General features: G+C 61.9%; 1 protein-coding gene across 10 annotated transcripts; it reads right to left on the bottom strand.

Moving 5' to 3' along the window:
• Positions 1–769: 769 nt before the first annotated feature.
• GGT1 (gamma-glutamyltransferase 1) lies at positions 770–17,800 on the bottom strand. 10 transcript variants are annotated; one of them, XM_089323623.1, is made up of 16 exons: positions 14,528–14,665; positions 11,155–11,272; positions 10,993–11,045; positions 10,564–10,701; positions 10,077–10,272; positions 8,763–8,893; positions 8,517–8,603; positions 6,145–6,337; positions 5,795–5,952; positions 4,943–5,092; positions 4,644–4,780; positions 2,098–2,282; positions 1,816–1,943; positions 1,589–1,701; positions 1,387–1,500; positions 770–1,079 (listed from the first exon to the last, which is right to left on the bottom strand). In XM_089323623.1, exons 5-16 carry the CDS (start codon positions 10,235–10,237, stop codon positions 933–935), a joined length of 1,704 nt encoding a protein of 567 aa, XP_089179749.1. In that variant the 5' UTR covers positions 10,238–10,272; positions 10,564–10,701; positions 10,993–11,045; positions 11,155–11,272; positions 14,528–14,665; the 3' UTR covers positions 770–932. The 10 variants fall into 10 exon arrangements, 9 of the variants coding, with proteins under 9 accessions (XP_089179749.1, XP_089179748.1, XP_089179754.1 ...); XM_089323622.1 differs by lacking the exon at positions 14,528–14,665 and adding an exon at positions 12,520–12,839; XR_016227529.1 differs by lacking the exons at positions 11,155–11,272; positions 14,528–14,665 and adding an exon at positions 12,520–13,679 and having other exon boundaries at positions 2,098–2,304.
• Between the last annotated feature and the right edge of the window lie 343 nt (positions 17,801–18,143).

Here is an 18,143-nt window from a genome sequence, read left to right as displayed (position 1 = left end):
AGCCCAGCCTCCATCTCATCCCGAGGAGCCCCAGAGATGAGCGCTGCAGGGCCCCAGGGTCGGATCCGGAGGTGCACTCTGCAAACCCCAGGTCTCCAGGTGCCCCGGGGTCTCCAGCCCCTGCAGGGGCCCTCGTGGATTTCCCATGCTCCCGAAGGAACGCCCAGATCTGGCCTCCGCGGTGGGGCCGTGTGGTGGCAGTGTGTGAGGCTGGGGTCCGCAGACCCCTCTGGGGGTGGGGGTGGGGGTGGGGGCCAAGGAGCTGCGCCTGGCCCTTGTCTCTCAGACTCTTTCCCCTGGGCAGGCAGCCTGGGGCCCCTTTCTGGAACCCATCACAAGCTTGGGTCCCACTCCGGGCTTAGGCTTGGAAAGCACCCCGGGTACTGGCTCTGACCGAGCTGTTTCGCTCCAGCCTCTTGCCCAATCGCCACTCCTTAGACCCCAGCTTCACCTCCTGGTATCCTAGGACAGGCTGGGCCTGGACACCCACCGGGAGGTCCCTGTGTTCCCAGCATTAGTTGGCCGCCCTCTGTTCAAGTCAACGCCAAAGCCTCAGCGCCCCCTGGTGGCCAATACTAGGATGCGTTACTACGCCGCCCAGGGAAAGGACGGCTTGGCCCATGGTCCCCTGACTCAGGGGAGAGGAAGTGGACAATGCTCTCCTGAGAACACCAAGGCTTGCTCCAGCTCCCACAGGTCCAAGATCTCCAACTCCCACCTTCCGCTCTCCCCCTGCCAGACGGCTCCATTGCACACACAGGACGCTGAGGCCCAGAGAGTGGGGGCCGGGCCAGCGAGGCTGCCCAGAGCCTGGCACAGCACCCCCAATTTATTGCATTGTTCTGCTGCTCACAGGAGAGGCACTGTCCCCAAAGTCCCACTCCTGGGCCTGGCATGGATCTGGTCCCTGGGCCACCGGTCTCCCTGGGCACTCAGTAGCCGGCTGGTTCTCCACCTTTCCTGGAGTCGGAAGCAGCTGCCCAGCCGCTGGCCGTGCGCACGATGGCCTGCACCACAGCGATGAACCCGGACGTGATCTGGGTCTCGTGGCCCCGGCCATTCAGGTCTGTGATCACCGCCTTGGGGGGGGGGGGGGGAGAAGGCGGCTTCAGGAGGCCCCAATGCCTCAGATGGCGCCTGTGGGGTCATGGGCCTTGAAGACATAGGTGGGGCCATTTCTAGCCAGGTAACCAGGAAGGGCAGTTTGGAGGCACCCACTGGAGCAGGTGTCGGCCCTCATCCTGCAGGGGCTCAGGGTGGCCCCGGCAGGAGGCACAAGGACACACCACTCTTTGCCCACTCCCTGACCTCCCAGGGAGACCCAGGTCTCCAGGCCAGGCTGCCCTGCCTGCCCTCCCATGACTCTGCCTCCCAGGCCCCGCCCACCTGATCAAAGTCCTTCTCCAGCGTCGTGGTGTTGGGTAGGAGCTGATTATGTAGCCGGGGCTCCTCCACGGCCCGCTTCACGTCATAGCCAAACCACAGGTTGTGGATGATGGCCTGGGAAGGGTGGACAGGGGTGGGCCTGTGGTCAGCGCGGCCTGGGGGCGGGGCTGCGGAGGGCCGGCGGACGGGGCGGGGCACATACCAGCGCGGTGGCCGTGGTGATCTGCGTGCCCCCCGCGGCGCCCACCACCATCTGCACCTGACCGTCAGGGCCCACAACGACCGTGGGGCACATGGACGAGAGCGGCTGCTTCCCTGGGGCCCAGAGGAGGAGACAGGGACAGCAGTCAGCCGCCCGGCTGCCCGCCCGGCCTGCCCGCGCACAAAGGCTGCCAGCCCCTTCCCAGACCCGCGTCGCTACCCCCGCACCTGGCCGGATGAAATTGGCCGGCGAGGGTGACACCCCAAACTGGTTGGTGATGTTGGGGGAGCTGAAGTCGTCCATCTCGTCATTGAAGAGGATCCCGCTGACTCGCGAGAGGATCTTGGAGCCGAAGCTACAAGCGGGGACCAGGTCAGAGCAGCTGGGCGGGACCCCACCCCCACCTCCGCCCAGCCTGGCCCTACCCACCCCTCCAAGCTGGGAGGCCTCAAGGAAGGGGGTGGGGGAAGCCCCCGGCCCACTGCCCAGCCCCCACCAGGCAGTCCTACTAGAGGTTAATGGTGCTGGTGGCAGACACGGCACTGCCTTCCTCATCGACCACGGACAGGTGGGCGGTGCCGCCGCCATCGGGCGTGTAGTACTCCGGCTCGTAGTAGGCGGTCTGGTGAGTGGTGTTGGTGATTTGGGCCCGTAGCTGAGCGGCGTAGAACTCGGAGCTCATGTTGGAGATCACCTGCCGAGACCCCAGAGCTGGCCTGAGGAGGTGGGGGGGAGGGAGGGCGGGGAGGGGGCACAGGGTTGTCGAGCAGGCGTCAGGTAGTCCCCAACCGACCGTGGCTCCCCGTCTCAGCCCTCCTGTGCACCCCGCACCCTCGGGGCTCCCCAGGGTCCAGGGCTGCACAGGGCCCCTTAGCAGTCTGTCCCTGTCACCGTCCAGCAACTTGGAATGTCCCTGTGTCCCTCAGGCCTCCAGACCCGCCACAGGGAGTCCATTCGTTCATGCAGTCACAAAGGGGACTTCAAAAGGCTCATGGGAAACTGAATTATAGGTAAGTTTAGCGGTTAGCTTTGTGGTCTGACAAGTTAAGCCGCTGCCTGCTATACTGGCCTCCCATAGGGGCGCTGGTTCGAGTCCTGGCTGCTCAGCTTCCCAACCAGCTCCCCGCTAATGCACCTGGGAAAGCAGCAGCAGATGACCCAAGTGCTTGGGCCCCTGCACCCACGTGGGAGACCCGGAAGAAGCTCTTGACTCCTGGCTTCCGTCTGGCCCAGCCCTGGCCATTGTGGCCATCTGGGGAGTGAACCAGCAGATGGAAGACCTCTCTCTCTCTCTCTAACTCTATCTCTCAAGTGAAAAAGGACTTTTTTTTTTTTTTAAAGATAAGTGTATTTGGGACCCAAACATATTGAAATCCACATATAGGTTTTTCTTAATACGCTTTTCCAATGAACTTCTCGAAGATCTCTCATATGCATGCATTTTAAAAACCTGGGGTGGGCTAAACTGGCACATGGGGTGCCCCCACCCCATATCATAGATCCTTGCCCTCACAGTGGCAGAGAGCAGAACCAAGCAGGTAAGCTGCTGCAAACCTCAAGCCAGAAAGGAGGGGGTGGAGAGGGTGATCAGAGAGGGCTTCCTAGAGGAGGTGACATTTGCAAGGAGACCAGAATGAGACATAAAGGATAAATGCAAAGCCCCTGAGGTACAGTACAGGCCTGTGAGTGACAGGCAGGGAAGGAAATGGGTGAAGGGAGAGGGGTTAGAGGAGGCAGGCCAGGGACTTATAAGGACACTGACTTCTGCTCTGAGCTAACCGGGCTTGGAGCCAAAGAGAGCGAGCCAGGGGCGTTCCCACAGGGTCCTGCTAGTGGCTCAGACGCGCAAGAGATCATGGTGGAAGCCTCGGGAGGGAAACACTGGGGTGGGGCGGGCGCCTGTCGCACACCCAAGGACCCAGGGGTGTGGAGTTCACAGGCAAGGTCGGGCCGGAGACGTTGGTCCTCAGGCAGCTGCTCAAAGCCATGGGGTCCTCAGGGCTGAGAGGAGAGGAGGGGCCTCCGGAGGCTGAGCACAGAGCCCCCCCACCCACACCCCAGGGACTCAGTGACCAACTCAAGGAAGCCCAGGGAATGGAAAGCCACGCCCTTGTCCTTGGAAACTCCCAGAGCAGCCAAAGGTCTGTTCCAGGCTGAGAGACTCAGAGAGACGTCATGGCAGAATCGCCAGGGGGACTTGAGGGGCCCCTGGAACCTAGAGGACACGGGGACCCTCGGGGACGCGCTGATGGGGGCGTGTGAAGCGCTCCTAGCTCCGGCAGGTGATACGGCCGGAAGTGTGACATCGGCCACTGTCACCAGCTGGGGAAGAGCAGGTGTGTGGACAGAGACAGGTGGAGACGGACAGAGCAAGGTGGCAGAGCGGGAGCGGGGCCAGGGGTTCGGGTTCGTTTTGTCTGCAACAGCCTGGATGGGCTGCAGCCGGAAGGTTCTAGAACAGCAGCCTGCCTTTCCCATGGAAATGGCCCTTGTAAACAGGAAGCGTGGCTCCGAGCAGCAAGGGGGTGCAAGGGCTGGGAGGGAAGGCACAGCCGGGGACAGAGACAAGACGCCAGGCAGCACCGGCCGGAGGGGACAGAGACGCAGAACCCATCTGGGTGCTGGGAGGGGCTGTTGGGCAGCGGGGGCCCTCCCCGGGTGAGTCAGAGGTCAATGTGGGGGGAGGGAGGGCACAAGTCCACCTTGGAATGCCAGGCACCCTGGCACGAGGGCCTCCGACATGATAGCTGGAACCACTCCCCACCTCTACCCCGCCCCAAGCATCATCCACTCCCGAATCTCCTGGGCCAAGGGCATAGCATGAGCAAAGGCCCTGAGGTAGGAACACGGCCAGAACAGGGAGCACCGATCACCCACTGTCAAGTCCGTCTGCCCCCAGCTGCCACCCCCGTAGCACAGGGCAGAGACCCCAGGACCAAGGGCCACCGAGCCCATCTCCCAGCACACAGTAGGTCTGCAAGCAAAGCTTGTTGCAGCAATGGATGAGGCTGCGGTGGTCTTGGGAGCTCATTCTCCATGGGCCTCCGCCCCTTACCTTGGTCACATCCACAAACTTGGGGTCCCCGAGGAGGGTCCTTTTGGCGTAGGCGAACCGGAAGGCCTCCACGATGCGGTGGTACGTCAGTGCCTTCTGCTTGGGCGTCCCCACGCTCGCCGGGGAGAAGTTGTACCCTGGGGGGTCAGAGCCAGGGGCCCGGAGAGAGCTCAGCAGGCTGAAGGTGTCCCAAACCAAAGGTTGCTAGGCGGTGAGGTGGTGAGGCCTGGGCCAATGGGGGAGGGGGAGGGGGTGTCACAGGCCCCTCCCTCTGCCGGGGTGGGGGCGGGGCCGCTCACCTTTGAGGATGTTGAGGATGAGGGCCAGCACGGGCCCGCTGAGCGGGGCGCTGGGCATGTACAGCACGGAGTCGCCAAGGCGGATGCTGAGCGGGTTCTCAATGAGCTCGGCCTGGTAGTTGTTCAAGTCCTCGGCTGTGATGATGCCTCCTGCAAGCAGTGGGGGCCAGGGCCAGGGTGGCCCGTGGTGGGGGACGGAGCTGCACCAGGGGAGCGGGGAGGCCTGGGTACACTCTAAGCGGGGTAGGGGAGCCCTGGCCACCCCTGGAGGGCCTGCCCACTGGTCCACCTGCCGGGCACAGCAGTGCAAAGGCCCTGAGGTAGGTAGCTATCTATTGTCAGGTCTGTCTCCCAGCCCCTCTCTCCTCCCTGATGGTGCTCAACACTCATGGCCAGACACATGGCTGCCAACCTCCACCTGCCCGGCTCACTGGCCTCTTCTACTCGCTCTGGCTGCAGGGTCTCTCCTAAGTGTAGGCCACCATCTTCCCCCGGCCCTGGGAAGCAGCCCCAGGCCTCAGCATCGGCAGAAAATGTGATAAGCTTATCCCCGCCTCTGTGAAACACTAACAAGATGACCCTAGAAAGCAGCCACTGCCACGCCCCCACAGGCCCCTCCAACTCCTCTGGCCAAAGCCACCCCCATCCCTCCTTTCTCTCCGGGGGTCTCTCTCCCCTGCTCTGAGTCCCTTCCTCTCTCTGCTTGACCAAATCACGTGTAGCCCAGGCACCACTTCCTCCAGGAAGTCCTCCTGGCTCCAGCTTCCACCTGCTGCACGGTTTTAGGCGGCTGGGTCTGGGAGGGAGGGTTGGGGAGGCTTCGCCATGGGGTCCCAAGGCCGCCTTGCTCACCAGCTTCCTGGATGTCTTTAACGATCTGGGCTGTGAGGCTGCCGTTGTAGAAGGCCTGGGCGCCCTCGCGGGCCAGCGTCTCATAGGTGTCGGCCAGCCGCGCCATGATCACGGTCTCCCCTTGCTGGAGCACCTTCCCATTGCGGCAGAACACCTCGCTGCGGCAGAGGCGCCCCCGTGAGGCCGCAGATGGGGCAGACCCGGCCGCACCACCTCCCCCACCAGCGAGGACAAACTACAGCCAGTGCCTGTCAGAGGCGGGTGGCGCCATCACTCAGACACACGGCCCGCCTCCAAGCAGCACAGGGCTTAGAACAAGGGACCCATCTGTGCTCCGCCCGCGGACGCACCACAGCGCAGGTGTCGCCTCGACCACGGCCTGGCTTCGGATCAGCGCTGCCGCCAGCCCCTTGCCCACCGGGAAGCCGTAGCGAGCCAGCTGGATGCTGGGCTGGAAGAGCCGAGCCCAGGGCAGCCGGCCGTGCCGCTGGTGCGCCAGCTCGTAGCCGCGGATCTCGCCGGGCACTGCTACCGACAGCCCGCCTGGGGAGACAGAACACTGCGTTAGTGGCCGCGCGCAGCAGGTGCACGGCGGGAAGACTAGCGGGCACACATTCCCCGACCCATTTCACAGACAGTGTCAGTGAGGCTGGGAAGGACCAGAGGTGTTTAAGGTCCACTCTGGGCTGGGCAGGCAGCACGCAGAACAGGGCACAGGACGGGGGAGATGGTAGCATGCATAGGTTCCTGTGGGTCTGGGGTTCTGTATCAGCCCTACAGAGCCACAGCCACACCCTTCGCGCTCAGAGCCACCCCCAGCCCAGGCCCAGGCTTTTCTGTTGTGCTGGCACTGAGACATGAGCCCCAGTCTCGGGCCAGTCCCTTCTCTGGACCCAACCTCCCTATCTGACTCAGGGGTTTTGCCTTCCAGCGCTGTGCCTGGAGGAACCCGGGATTCCGTGGGAAACCAGCTGCCAGATCTGATTTTGCAAGGTGCACTCCATGCTGGGCAGAGCTAGCCCTACAGTGAGTGAGTGAATGAATGAATGAGGAGCCTGTTAAAAGCACTGGAAGGGGGCCCCGGCTGCCTGCTAATGCAGACCCCAGGAGGGAGCAGTGATGCTGAAAGTAACTGGGGCCCTGCCTCCCTGGTGGATGGAGTTCCTCACCCCCGACTTGGGCCTGACCCAGCCCTGGCCATTGAGGGCATTTGGGAAGTGAACCAGAAAAAGGGAGTTCTCTCTCTGTCTTTCTTTCAGATAAATAATTTTTTAAAAGATTTATTTATTTTGAAAGCCAGAATTACAGAGAGACAGAGAGACAGAGACAGAGAGAGGTCTTCCATCTGCTGGTTCACTCCCCAGATGGCCGTGACAGCCAGGGGTGGGCCAGGCTGAAGCCAGGAGCCAGGAGCATCATCTAGGTCTCCCACGAGGTCTCCTAAGCACTTGGGCCATCTTCTGCTGTTCTCCCAGGCCATGAGCAGGGAGCTGGATCGGAAGTGGAGCAGCCGGGATTCGAACCGGCGTCCATATGGGATGTCAGCACTGCAGACGGTGGCTTTACCTTCTACACCACAGCGCCAGCCCCTCCCCCCCCTAATTTTTAAAAATAACAGGATTTAGACAGCCTAGGTCCAACCCCAGGTTCACTGCCTCCCAGCTGTGTGACCTCAGCCAATTTGCACAATCTCTCTGGGGCCTTAGCACCCCACCTGTAAAACCAATCAACATACATCCCTCCCCACTGTTAAACATGGGGCTCACAGGGAAGAGCACCCAGCAGGGCATCTGCTTCCTCGTGACCCCTGGTACGTCAGAGCTGCTAGAACAATGCGCTCGGGGGCCAGCGCTGTGGCGTAGTGAGCAAAGCTGCCACCTGCAGCTCTGGCATTCCATATGGGTGCTGATTTGAGTCCCAGCTGCTCCTCTTCTGATCCAGCTCTCTGCTATGGCCTGGGAAAGCAGTGGAAGATGGCCCAAGTCCTTGGGCCCCTGTACCTGCATGGGAGACCTGGAAGGAGCTCCTGGCTCCTGGCTCCTGGCTTCGGATTGGCTCAGTTCCAGCCATTGCAGCCATTTAGGGAGTGAACCAGTGGATAGAAGACCTCTCTCTCCCCCACTCTCTGTAACTCTCTCTCAAGCAAATATATATATATTATATATATATATATAAAAGAACAAAACATTCCTCCTCTGCCTCCCCCCCTCTGCAAGACCCACCCCTCCCCCCAGGATACCAAACCCCGCTGACGCTCGGGTCCCTCCTAGAAAATGCTCTGTAATTTCCATAGAACCCACCCCACCCTCCCACACACTTTGAATCATCTGTGGGTGACTTCTGCTTTGTAATCTGACCTAAATGCTATGTAAATAGTTGTTTAGGGACTGCTGTGTTTGCATTTAGGGACCGAAGACAAGCATTCAGCACAGGTGCAATTTTTCCCCCCTCCCAATGTTTTTGACCCGTGGTCGGCCACATCCACAGACACAGCCCCACGGATACGGAGGGCACCTGTCATTGCTGGTGGCCCTGGAGGGGAGGCTTTGGCAGGAAAAGACGGACGCTCCTGTCCTTTTTTCTCCATGGTGATAGACTTGAGTGGTCATGGTGGGGGGGCATCTGAGGCCAGGAAGGGGTGGGAGAGGCTCCAAAGCTGCCGCCCTGCCCTGCACCGGGTCCAGTTCCCTACTCCCCCCTCCCCGCCCCACCCCAGGCTCACCCTCCTGGGACTGCTTGGAGTTGTTGAACATGCTGGCAGAGGCCAGCGCCGGGGCCACCTCACGGGCGTTGATGATCTCAGCCTTCCCTAGGAGGAAGAAGCAGGTGGGCAGGCAGGAAGAGCCCCAGCCCCTGTCCCTGCCCACCCCCATGCGCCTGGCGGCTGCTCAGCTGCCTCCCCCAGCCCAAGCGCAGCCTCAGATGGACACGCACTGGCCCCGCCCCCCGCCTCAGCCCCACCACTCACCCGTGGTGCTGTTGTAGATGGTGAAGAACAGGCCGCCCCCAATGCCCATGCTGTGGGGGTTCATGAGCCCCATGCACAGCAGGGCCGCGATGGCCGCGTCCACTGCCGAGCCGCCGTCCCGCAGTGCATCCCTGCCAGGGACATGGAGGGGCTGGTGAGAACCCCTGGGGCCCCGCCTCCTGGGTGCACCTGCCACTCACCTCCCCCTGCCTCCCTGCCCTGAAAAGGACAGAAGAGGTTTATTATTTTCAAGATTTATTTATTTATTTGAAGGGCAGAGTAACGGGGGTGGGGGATAATATTCCATCCATTGGTTCACTCCTCAAATGGCCACAATGGCCCGGTCTGGGCCAGGCTGAAGCCTGGAGCCTGGAACTCCATCCAGGTCTCCCACATGGGTGGCAGGGACCCAAGCACTTAGGCAATCTTCCACTGCTTTCCCAGGTGCATTAACAGGGAGCTGGATAGGAAAGTGGAGCAGCTGGGACACAAACCAGTGCCCATATGGGATGCCAGTGTCACAGGTGGCTGCTTCACCTGCTACACCACAGTGTCAGCCTCAAGAACTTTTATTTTTAAAAGACTTAGGGGCTAGCATTGTGGCACAAAGGGTTAAGCCACTGCTTACAACACCAACATCCCATATCAGAGTGCCAATTCAAGCCCTAGCCCAGCTCCCTGCTAATGCACCTGGGAAAGCAGCAGAAGATGGCCCAAGTGCTTGGGCCCCTGCCACCCATGTGGGAGACCTGGATGGAGTTCCAGGCTCCGGGCTTCAGCCTGGCCCAGACTGGGCCATTGTGGCCAATTGGGGAGTGAACCATTGGATGGAAGACCTTTCTCTCTGTCTCTTCCTCTCTCTGTAACTCTGCCTCTCAAATAAATTAAAAAAAAAAAAAAAAAGAATAAAAGTTTATCCATAGAGACAGACACAAGGGGTCTTCAAATCATTTGTGGAAAAATAGAATTAAAAGATGTGTATTTCACTGCAAAACATTTTTTAAATCCACAATGTTTTTTTTTTTTTTCCTGGTGTGCATTTTCCATGAACTTTTTGAAGCCCCCTCACCCTCTTAGAGCTGAGAAAAGGGGCCTTGCTGGTCCCTGCCCACTCTGCCCTGACCACCAGCTACCGAGAGGGCCCAAGGAGAAAGGCCAGGCTACTATGCCCGTGCACGATGCTGTTCATCCAGGCAGTCTATTTAGGGCTGGGGAAACCAAGTAGCAGAGGGGCCAGAGCCTTGCCCAGGGCCCATATCCCCAGCTGGCCCCAAGCCCTGCCCGGAGCCCAGCGCCCCCACCACCACCACTCACCTCCCAATCTCGGAGCAACGTGGGGCGTCGGCGGCCACGGCCGCCCTGGCGTAGACATGCTCTGGCTGCCTGGAGGTGGAGGGCAGCCAGATGGCGAGGCTGATGATGACCAACACGAGGATCACGGCCAGCAGGCCCAGCACCACGAACGGCTTCTTCATGACTCTGCAGGCCAGGGGGCGCTTGCCGACCCCACCTGCAGGGGCACAGTCCAATCAGGCCTCAGAATGACAGGGCCTGTTGTCTCCTTCCTTGCAGCCCCCAGACCTTAGCCCAGAACCTTCCCTCTGCCGGCAGCTCCAGGTTCCATCTCTGCACTCCCACATCGCTGTTCCCTATCTCTAGCAAAGACCCCCATCTCCAACAGGACCCCTCCCAACAAGACTTCACCTGCCCCTACTTCTGCACAGTCTCCTCTGCCTCCCGGGGGCCCACTGCACAGCACGGGGCTCAGCATCCACCAAGCCCCTGCAGGGCTGGGACTCACCGGCCAGTTAGCAGACGGGAGCCCCCCAAGCGGCTCCTGGAGACTAGAGGGCTTGGCTGGAATGGCTGCCGCTCACACCCTGCAGGAGCCTGCGGTCACAGAATCTTCTCCAAGACTCCCCGACCAGGCCTCCTTGTCCTGCTGAAAAATCAGGAGGGTGGACCTGCAGCAGGCCCGGCCCTGCCCCCCCCACGCCCCTGGGGAGGGAGGTGGGGGGAGAGCGGAGGGGGCTCTCGGTGACCTCCCACCACCCACGCGTCTCTGGCTAGGTCTGTCTGCCAGCCACCCACAGGTTCCGGGGAATCCTCCCAGACACAGGCCAGAGTCTTGCACTGAGTAGGACAGGCAGGGGACAGGAGCTTTGGGTGCAAGCCCAGCATGACAGGTGCCTGAGAAGGGGCTGAGGGGCCCCTGTGCATCTAAAGTCACCTGCTGCAGCTGCAGGGCCGATATCGCAACCTCAGTGGTCTCGCTGGCCAGGGCTGCGGAGAGAATCAAGTGGGTTAGAACGCAGGAGGTGCAAACACTGGCTGCATTGGGGGGGTGGTTTCGGGGTATGGGGACAGCAGCGGGGCAGGGGAGGGCTCTCGCCTGCTGAGCATGTCCCCTGTGGACTTCCTGCCAGCCCAGGCAGGTACCCTTGGCTGTGGCAGCAGGTGAGGGCTGTGACCCAGGTTCCTCCAAAACAGCAGGTGTCGGCCACAAGCCCCTGCAAGGGAACACAGGCTGGGTCCCTCTCTCAACGACCCTGACCCTCATTCAGGGTTGCAGAGCCCCACCCCAGCACGGAAGGTGCAGCTCCCCCCAGGCTTGGGGTGGGGAGCCCAGCAGACACCATGGCATGTCCCCACCGTGGGATCCACAGCAGCCCCTCTGCACCTGGACCGCCACCCGAGAGCCTGAAACCTGAGCACCCAGAGCCTCTCCCTGGCCACCCTCCAGACAGCATCCCTCCTGGAGAGTCGGACGACTCCGTCTGGCCAAAGTGCCAATGGGGCCCCGCCCTCTTCGCGTGAGAGATGGTCCACACCCTTGCCCAGGCTTGACGGCTGACTGGACACACGGCCCCCCGGGGCCTGGTGGGCAGCCTGGTCAGGGTCCAGGCTTCCTGATGGAGGCAGCCATGCTGGGAGGTCCAAGTGGCTCGGAAGCCGGGCCAGCAGCGTGTGCCCTCAATCGTTGCTGACAGACCGTTCCCAGCACGTGTTGGAGGTTGGCGGCTGGGCAGGGTCAGTGTCCCCCTGCTCTGGCCCACGCAGCCCGCAATCCCACTGGGTGCCTTGGGGGTCCAGCCTCATGGTTTGAGGCCATGATTGTCATTTCCCTTAGGGCTCTGGGGTGAGATAGCAATGACCCCCTGAGAGCGGCACCGTAGTCTCCTTGTCTGTCCCTGTCCACCCCAGGGCCCTAGGAGGCTCCCAAGGAGCAGAGGAGTAGATTGTGGAGAGGGAAGGGGCTGCACTGGCCCTGCCTCTTCCTCCCAACCCCACAGGCCTGGCCCCGCCCCCTCCTCCAAGCTGCAGTCCCCAGAACAGCTGCGGAAGACTCCCTGCTGGTGGCCTGGGCTACCATTTCCTACCCCCTCCCCGCTGGTTTTCTCAAAGACTCACTAAAAGGATATGAAAGCCAGAGGCGGGGCTCCCACCCCCATCAGAGTTAGGAGGGGAAACTGAGGCCAGGGAGTGGGTCAGCAGCAAGGCTGGGCTTCAAACCCAGACACCCCCACCTCCTGGTGGCCCTGGTGGGCTCACCTGAGGCCCTAGGGGCAGTGGGGGTCCAAAAGAGACCCTCAGCTGCAGGAAGCAGGGCTGACTGACCGCCTGGGAAATTCACATCCCCCCAGCCCCTCCTGGGAGAAGCCACGCCTGCCGCCCCTGCTGCTTTGGGGGTGGGCACCTCCCAGGGGGTTGCAGGTGCAGGAAGGGGCAGTGGGACCCCAAAGACCTCTGAGCTTACCTAGTCCCAGAGCAGGCAAGAGGCCAGCCGGGGTGCGCCCAGCATCCCCAAGGGGCAGCTGGAGGCGTCTGGACAGAGTGGAACAGGCGGTCCTCGCTCAGAGGTCCAGCCAGGCGGAGTCACAGCAGGAGGCACAGTGACTTGGCTTTCTGCAGGTGACTAAAGGTCACACCCGCCCTGGGAGGGCCCTGGGCCGGAGGTGGGAGGGACCCGGAGCCTGGGAAAGGGGTTCCAGACCCGGCCCCCTTCAAAGGGTCAGAACGCCCCTCTGCGCCTCACCCCCATCCCATTCAGTTGCTAGGGGAGCGTCTGAACTCAGAGCTGCAGTGTCCCAGACAACAGCTCCTAAAGCAGTGGGGAAGGCACCCCCCTCCCCGAACCAGCCCCGAACCTGAACCTGAACCTGAACCTGAGAGGCCTCACCACACCCTGCAATTGCCCGGAACAAGGCCCAGGGCAGGCGGGGGGGGGGGGGGGTGTTCCAGTGTCCAGACTGGTTCTGCTGTCCACCCAGGAACATTGGTGCCCCAGGCCACAGGAACCCAGTGAAAAGCCTAGGACCCAAAGAGAGGCCAGAGCCCACCCAACCTCACACAGGCTAGCAGTGTCAGCCTGGCCACCTTGCACCTACTCAAGTTGCTGCATGTCCCTGGCCAGCCCACCAAGGAAGCAGGAGCAGCGGCGGGCCCGGCCCAGGGGACCTTGGACACTGCTCTCCATTCCCCCTGGGCCCTCACCTGCCAAGAACAAGGGTCACTGGCTCCCTGAGTCATGGCTCTCTCTCCCCCCTCCTCCAACCCCCACTCCCGGACGCCCTGGGCAAGCTGTGCACAGAAGGTGATGAGCTCCCTGTCCCCAGGAATGTGCAAGCCTCACTCACCCAGAGATGCTGACTCGGCCGGCAGCACCACCCCCTCCCAACACAATCCCGGGACGCAGCAGAGCAGCCGGCCTGGAGATTCTCTGCTAATCCTAAACCGCCCGCTTGAAGTCTGTGTCATCGAGGGAAAGCCGGGTTGCAGCCCCGGGCCCATTCAGACAGGAAAAGCAGACTTAGGCGGAAGCAATTTGCCCAAGGTCAGCTGGCCCCGGAGTCGCGCCACTCACCCCCCCCCACCGCCAGCCCCCATGTGGAGAGCACAGGGGTCTCCCAGCCCGGCCTACACCTGTGGGGGGTGCTGTGGGGACGCCGCACGTGACTGCTACCCAGCCCTGAATCTGTCCCCCCCCCCCCCCGCCTACCCCACCGCCCGGCGTTAGGAAATAAAAACCCCTGCTCCCTAGAATGACGACCCGCAGGAAACCCGTGGGCAAGGCCACCTGTGCCCTGACCCGGATCCCGAGCCCTGTGACCTGAAGGTGGTGGCGCCCCCTGGAGAAGATGGCAAAATCCTTTGTATAACTGGCTCTGCCCTGCCCCCACCCCCACTCACAGCCAGAGCCCAGAGAAGGGTCAGCTCAGCCCTGAGGACACAGTGGCCTGGGGTGGGGGTAGGGTAGTGAGGGGTGGGGTCCACTCCAGCTCAGGCTCCACCCTAGGGCTGCCCACCCAGCCCCCAGGGGCTGCAGATCCTCAGCTCCTCCACACTGCATTCCTCCCTCTCAATTTCAAGTGCGTTCTCCCAGCCATGGCTTCTTGGGAGAAAGTCAAGGGGCTCGATGCCAATCCTTGCCCATCTGCCCCCAGTCCCCTGTCACCACCCCTCTGACACACGTGAGGCAGAGCAGGCGGGAAGCCCAGGCAGAAGATCCCAAACCCTTTTATCAGACCAGACACAGAGACTCCAGCCCAGAGCCTGTCCCGGCAAACACGCCGGGGGCTCTGCCTACCTGCGCGGCCCCTCTGCAGCAACCACGCACACTGGTCTCACTCCCTTCACCCTGAAGCTCACGCCCACTGCGCAGGTAGGCAGACCAAGGCCGGGACTCCTCCAGAGCACGGCTAGCATGCGGTACAGCAGAAGATGGCACCCAGCCCTCCCCCCTCTCCTCCGCCTCCCCCAGAAACCTCTGGAAAGCCCCAAGCCAGAGCTCCTCCACAGCTCAGAGAGGGTCAGCGGACGCTTCGGGGTCACATAGCACTGGAACACAGCCAGCCAGCCGCCCGCCTGGCTCCAGGCTCCTGGGTCCACACCAGCAAGGAACCAAGTCCCCATCCCCAGCTGCGACCCAGCTCCTCCCCTCTCTCCCTTGGCTGGCCCAGGGTGGGAGGAGGTTTTAAAGGCACAGGAACTATTCCAGGTGAGGTTGGGGCCGGGCCAGCTCCTACGGTGGCCAGGGCAGGGACGAAAGAGGCTGGGTTTTTGCTGGCTGGTTCGAGTCCCAGCTGCCCTGTTTCCCATGCAGCTCACTGCTAATGTACCTGAGAAGACAAGATCCCCACCACCCCAGCCATGGAGGACTGGATGGAGTTCCAGGCTTTAACCTGGCCCGTTCCCAGCCTTTGCGGCCATTTGGGGAGTGAACCAGTGGATAGAAGATCTGCCTCCCTGTCTCTCCCTCTCTCTCTGTGGCTCCGCCTTTCACATCAATCAATCAATCTTTAAAAAAAAGGAAAGATGCTGGGTGTCAGCACAGAGCAGATCCAGGCCAAAGGTTTCCCTGGGAGGAGGGGACACCCTGCCTCCCCAAAACATGCCCTCTCCACGACTCTTGGGGCTACAAGTCGGGGGGTCTAGGGGCTGTCACTCCAAAGACTCTGGTTACCCGAAGTAAAAGACTTAGGGGAGTCTTTCTGTATCCCCCTTGCCTGATTCCTGGGGCGAGTGCCAGTGTGAAGGAGAGGGTGCTGGGGCCACCTGCTCCTGTCCTCTGCATGAGACGGGGTGGTACCCCTGTGGGGCTGGGGGGGGCTGTGCCTCCTCCCAGCCTTCAGGTCAAGGTCTGCAGAGTCAGCCCCCTGCCCTGCCACAGCCACCACCACCAGCCCGGCCCCAGCTTCAACCCATTTCTTCCGCTAAAATGCCGTCCTGGCTTCTCAGGAGGCTGGCTGACCACGCAATCCATCAAGGACGAGGTGCCCCAGGCGCTGAGACCGAGGCAGAGGCAAACACCAGCATGGGTGCCTTGGAAATCCGGCCAGAGCTGGGCTCGCAGTGCGGGGGTGGGGGTGGGGGACGTTCCAGGAGGAAGGCGCCACCACGGCAGGAGCTGGAGTCTTCTCTGTGACCCGCGGGGGCTCCTGGAGGACCTGTTGCCCTCTCCGGCGCCATTCCTGAGCTGCAAGGTGTCAAAGCTGGAAAAGGCGGTGGCTGAGGCCGGCCACTGAGCCAGGTCAGTGTGGACTTTGAGAGCCAGTGGGAGGCTGGTGAATATGTAACCCATTAACCCCAGCCGGCTCATTAAGACCCCAGCAGGTGCCCATTAGCTGTTGGGGGCCGGGTTCTGGGGCCATAGGGGAGGAAACAGGATTGAATGCAGGCATCCTGGGCTGGACCTGAGGGTGTATTTCGTTTTCCAGTCAGCCCAGCTGCTGGCACCAGCATCCTTCAGAGCCTCGAGGGCCCTTGAGGCTCAAGGCTGGGGAGGTGGGGAGAGGGGTAGCTCAACACCCAATCCCTGTTGTTTTCCTGAGAAATGGCCTCATGGTGCCCTCCCAAGGCCCTCTCTATTTCAACAGCCCTGGGGCTGCCCCACCCCTGTACCTGGGGAAACGTAGAACTGGTGAAGCAAGAAGGGAGCTCCTGGCACAGGAAACCACAGCCTGAAAGAGGACGGGGACCCACAGCCCAGGGAAATCCGCACAAACCACTTCCTGTAACTGGCATCTCCTAGCAGTCCCCTCCGCCACCGCCGCCTTGCCCTGCCCTGTCCCACCCTGCCATCAGGTGCGAGATTCCGGTAGCACCAGAGGGCTAGGCCAGGAAGTATTGAGCAAGCCTCCACGGCCAGCCGGCAGTTCCGTGTTGGAAGCCTCACTGTGATGGAGCCAGACAGATGGGTCCAGATTCGAGCAGTGCCCAACCTGCACGGAGGCAGGACCTCAGGCCTCCCCCTCCCCACTCCTCGCCGGGGGAGCGTGGAAACCTGACATCACCCCAGACAGTGCGATGTCAATGGGCTGAGCGACACTGACATCAAACGCAGCACTGCAGTATCTTCAATAACCCAAGGATTGTGGAATCTCCGTGACTCCAGCATCCCAGAAAGCCTGGCTTACACACCTGCCCCACCAGGGAGCTCACTACCTCTGCAGATAAAGAGACGGCGGTCGATTGGCAGGTTTTTCCCAGCTGGCTTCTTTGCCTTCTTCAAGCCTTGGACTCTTGGCCACTGTCTGAAGCCACAGAGCAGGGGCGGGCAGGGGCTACCCAGACCACTCAGAGCCGCTGAGACCACACAGAGGGGATACAAGGAAAACCCCAGCTCCACGCTAAGACCCAGGGGTAGTCGGGGAGGAAGGCCTTGGCCAACCCCTGCCCCCAGAGCCTGACCAACACCCCTGTGCCATTTGCAGCGTTCATGGTGCCAGCACACACACCTTTCCTATGAGGAGAGAGGCTGGAGCGTGGCCAAGTGCGTGGGTCTCCGGAATTATCTCACAAAGGCTCAGGAGCATTCGGCTGCAGGACCAGCCTGGCATCTCCCGGGCCCGAGTCCAGCTTCCAAACCCAGAGGCCCCCTGGCAGACGGGTGAGGGCTCCGGGTCCCTGGGTTCAGACTCAACCGCGGGCACTGACGGCACAGGGATTGGGGGGCCGGCCTTCCTGGTGCCAGCCTCGGCTTCTTAGAACTGCGATTAGCTAGGACACTTCACCCAGAAGAATGGGCCTGGGGCAGGGACTGCAGGAAGCACCCATCACCGTCCAGGCTGTGCCGGATCTGGCCTCGTGGGGGACGCCCACGTCTGTAGCTGCCTTCGTCCTGGGCCCCCAGTGCCCCCTTCCATGTCACCCCCTCCTCCCTGCCCACAGCACTCTCTCCAGGTAGGGCGGATGGGCTGGGCGGGCTGGGCCAAGAGGCATTTATCACATCACCTGGTAATTATCTGTAGTGTTTGGCCCTTGATCCAGGGTGGGGGGTAGGTGGAGAGGAAGGCTAAGTCAGGGCCAGGCCCCAGCCCCCACCCCTCATCACAGGGCCTGGCCTCTGAGGGGAGCCAAAGCACCCCTATCTCACTCCACACCCAAGCCCGCCTGGCAACCACCAGTTCCCCTCTCCCGGCACCCCGTGATTTCACGGATGCCCCGAACACCCGGCGTGTCCCATGCGCACCCCACTCAGCTCACCCAGTACTCCCGAGCTCTTTTCACGGCCGCCTGCTCACTGACTTCTGGCTTCCAAGTCCAAGTCTGAGCCTGGGCTGGCTAAGGTTTCAGACGGCCCCCTGGGGTTAACAAGCCCAGACCTGAGCTAAGCCACTGCCCACCCTACCCCACGCCCCTCTGACCTCTCCCCGCCCTCCCACCTCACCCTGGCCACCACGTTAGCCTCAGGAAGCCCCACCCTGCAACCCCTCTGATCCTTTCCACCTGCTTCCCAACCCCACCCTGGCTGCACCTGAACCCCACTCCCCACAGGCCCCTCCTCTCACCTGCCGGCTCCCAGTCCCAGGTCCCAGCCCAATGTTCACATGCAAATCAGAGCCTGCCCTCCCTCCCACCTCTGCTGAAAACCTTTCCAAG

This window comes from Oryctolagus cuniculus, chromosome 21, assembly GCF_051225735.1.
Source record: "Oryctolagus cuniculus isolate XC-2025 breed Fujian yellow rabbit chromosome 21, ASM5122573v1, whole genome shotgun sequence".
Lineage (NCBI taxonomy): Eukaryota > Metazoa > Chordata > Mammalia > Lagomorpha > Leporidae > Oryctolagus > Oryctolagus cuniculus.
Note: the sequence above shows the minus strand (reverse complement) of the source record. Positions and strands in the feature narration are given on the sequence as shown.

Coding starts and splice junctions, on each gene's coding strand:
- GGT1 (XM_089323628.1), bottom strand. CDS start 10,237: ATGAAGAAGCCGTTCGTGGTGCTGGGCCTGCTGGCCGTGATCCTCGTG. Junction 1,944..2,097: donor ACCAGCACCATTAACCTCTA/GTAGGACTGCCT, acceptor CCCCGCTTGTAG/CTTCGGCTCCAAGATCCTCT. Junction 1,080..1,386: donor TGGAGAAGGACTTTGATCAG/GTGGGCGGGGCC, acceptor CCCCCCCCCAAG/GCGGTGATCACAGACCTGAA.